The sequence below is a fragment of the Phytophthora parasitica genome, assembly GCF_000247585.1.
Source record: "Phytophthora parasitica INRA-310 unplaced genomic scaffold supercont2.219, whole genome shotgun sequence".
NCBI lineage: Eukaryota > Oomycota > Peronosporomycetes > Peronosporales > Peronosporaceae > Phytophthora > Phytophthora nicotianae.
Genome location: NW_008649205.1, coordinates 1 through 2,805, shown reverse-complemented (window position 1 = coordinate 2,805; position 2,805 = coordinate 1). Strand labels below are relative to the sequence as shown.

Here is a 2,805-nt window from a genome sequence, read left to right as displayed (position 1 = left end):
CTTCCTTCGACTGTGGCGGCATTCGACTAGAGATAGCAGTGCGTGTCGGAAGTGATGGCGGCGGAGATTGGAACCAGCGTTTCAACAAGTTGGTCATCTCCTTGAGGATACCGTCGACAAGCAGAAACGGTACGAGTGACGTGGCCGGATACACTCGTCCCACTCTGGTCACGCAGTGAGAATCTCACTGAGATCCCTGGTCGAGCGAGGTACGACGCGCAGTTTCGAGCACCAAAGTTGCAGAGGGGATCCTGACAAAGAGAAGGCTGAGTGCAACCAACACTGGCAGTGTCACTGCAGCATCCAGCCCAATACATGTAGCGCGTCGATGCAGCCCTGGTTCAAATTCTCTGAAGACTTCAAAGCCGTGCAACAGTCTGTCGGCAGGTCACAATGGTTAGTGCCGATTTTGCGATGTCAAAGCAGCAGCGTTTCAGAGAGGTGTCGATTGGTTGAAGTGGATCCAGTTGCAACGCCAGACTTGCTGGTTGCGAGTTTATACGTGAATCTTACGTCCATTTCAGACTACCATGCCACGGCAGCCAGCACGTGTAACGTTATTATAGTTTTCCTTGCACACACCGCCGGGCGATATAGTTCAAGTCAAAAGCTAGTTACCGGAACCACAACAGAGGCAGCTCTGTGGCAGTACGTATGACTGTGACGTTTACTATGATCGTGAGTCATGAGTCATGACACCGCTATAGAGCTGTGAACCTCGAGTGTACCACGGTGCCAACGCTCTCTATTTGTTTTGAAGCGAGGCCAAGCGTAGACCAGATTTGGAGTACTGTACCTGGAGGTTAATGCCGCTGTTCGAAAGAGGTGCATCGGACAGCAAACTCCACGGCAACAATGCGCTCACCCGTCTTAGCCATTCTCCAATTTGCTCCATAGCAACTCACTCCTTCTCCACCGCAGACAGAGATAATGAACACGTACTTCGCCCTCGCCGCCGCCGTCGCTGCCCTAGCTGGCTCTGCCGACGCCGCTGCCTGCACGGCCACGCAGCAGCAGTCTGCATACCTGGGTATGGTTGGCCTGCTCACGGGTACGGCACTCAACGAGTGTGCCTCGGAATCAGGCTACAACATGCTGTACGCCACCGCTCTCCCCACGGATGATGAGCGCAAGGCCATGTGCGGCGTGCAAGCGTGCCACGACCTCATTGTGTCGGTGCTTGCCACGAACCCTCCGGACTGTGACCTGACCATCCCCACCAGCAACGCCGTCATGAACGTGTACCAACTCGCCTCTACGTTCGAGACCCAGTGCGATGCCTTGGTCGCTACGACGGCTCCTCCCACCGAGGCCCCCACCGCTGCCCCCACCGAGGCCCCCACCGCTGCCCCCACCGATGCCCCTACGACTGCTCCCACTGATGCTCCTACGACGGCACCGACTGATGAGCCTAGGTCTGAAACTGATGCCCCCACCACACACCCGACCCCGGCCCCGACGGAGCCTGTTGTACCTGGTGGCGCCTGCTAAAAGCTTCTGAGCTTCGTCGTAGCCACAAAGCAGGTGAACTAAATGTGTTTGGCGCTCGTCCATCATGCTTGTGAATACATCTTCCACATTTTTTTAAAGGATTGTTGTTTTCTTAAAGCATGTTACTGTTCGAAAACTCGCGCAAACTATGACCGCTGCAGGAATATACGAAGCAGGCTTCATCGTCACCGAAAGCGCATGTAGTCCTTGCTTTATGTTGATCACTACGGATCTGCAGTCTGCAGATCCGTAGTGATCAACATAAAGCAGTACCTGCTAGTCAGATCTTTTGCTGGGCGTGCATTTCTTCGCCAGGGTTACGACCACATGATATACCAAACCAAATGTTAATCACCCTGTGAATTTGCAGTCGTTTTAAGCCTGCTACTCCCCATTTTCCACTTCATCCATGAGAATTGTGTTAATCTGGAGACTTCAGGCGTATCAACAAGAATACGGCTGATCTAGAGTACGTGTACGTACATGGCGAACGATTCACAACAACAGCGAATTGAATACAAAAACCTTCATTCACAGGTTTATACTACGACAGCTTTCGGCATTCACATTCGCAACTGAAAAATAATCATCAAAGCTGCGTACTTGGCACGAAGACAAGTTGATAGGTGCTCCGGCCAATTGATTCTGGACGCAGAGATTAAACCCGCTTACAGTGACGCGCACGTAGACGAGAACCCGTTCGCGTACGTGAACACGTTGAGTACCAGGCCGCTCGTAGGCACCGTCAACTCGCAGTCGGGCGGGTTCAGCGTCACGATCTTGTTGATCATCGTCTTGCACGCCGTCGACGCGCACATGAGCTTGTACTGCTCCGTCGTGGGCAACGAGGTGGCCGTCAGCATTGAGTAGCCAGAGTCCGTCGAGCACTGGTTGAACGACGTGTCCGAGAGGATGCTTACGAGCGCCACGTACGCCGCAGTTTGCTGCGTGGTGGTGCACGTGGTGGCGGAGGTGGAGCCGACGAGGGCGGCGACGGTGGCGGCGAACAGAGCGCGGAAGTTCATTTCGGATGAGGTGGGGGAGAAGTGGGGTGGGTGTGGATGAGAGCAAATTGCACAATGGCAGTTGGAGGCAAACTAGGCTTGACTAGCTGGAGTTGGGCTGGCGGCTCGCTTGCAGGTTTATTTGAAGCTGTTGTACTGTGTAGGTTTTGCCGTGGCGCGTAGCATTCGAACGGCAAGATCTGCCACGCACTTCGGCTTTCGTCGACACAATCAGCTCGACTGTAAAGAGTTGTCGAAAAGCACCGAAAGCTGAACAGTAACGTAACCTGTGCGATTCAGGCTGTATCCA

The 2,805-nt window shown here is 53.9% G+C and overlaps 2 protein-coding genes across 3 annotated transcripts; one reads left to right on the top strand and one right to left on the bottom strand.

The window, feature by feature from the left end:
• Nucleotides 1-344: 344 nt before the first annotated feature.
• On the top strand, nucleotides 345-1,593 carry PPTG_19862. Of its 2 annotated transcripts, XM_008918500.1 has the most exons (2): nucleotides 345-1,311; nucleotides 1,336-1,593. In XM_008918500.1, the coding sequence occupies exons 1-2, from the start codon at nucleotides 931-933 to the stop codon at nucleotides 1,489-1,491; spliced, it is 537 nt and encodes a 178-aa protein (XP_008916748.1). In that variant the 5' UTR covers nucleotides 345-930; the 3' UTR covers nucleotides 1,492-1,593. The 2 variants fall into 2 exon arrangements, with proteins under 2 accessions (XP_008916748.1, XP_008916747.1); XM_008918499.1 differs by having other exon boundaries at nucleotides 345-1,593.
• Nucleotides 1,594-2,002: 409 nt separating this feature from the next.
• On the bottom strand, nucleotides 2,003-2,654 carry PPTG_19861 (elicitin). Its single transcript, XM_008918498.1, has one exon. It carries the CDS (start codon nucleotides 2,514-2,516, stop codon nucleotides 2,160-2,162), a length of 357 nt encoding a protein of 118 aa, XP_008916746.1. The 5' UTR covers nucleotides 2,517-2,654; the 3' UTR covers nucleotides 2,003-2,159.
• Between the last annotated feature and the right edge of the window lie 151 nt (nucleotides 2,655-2,805).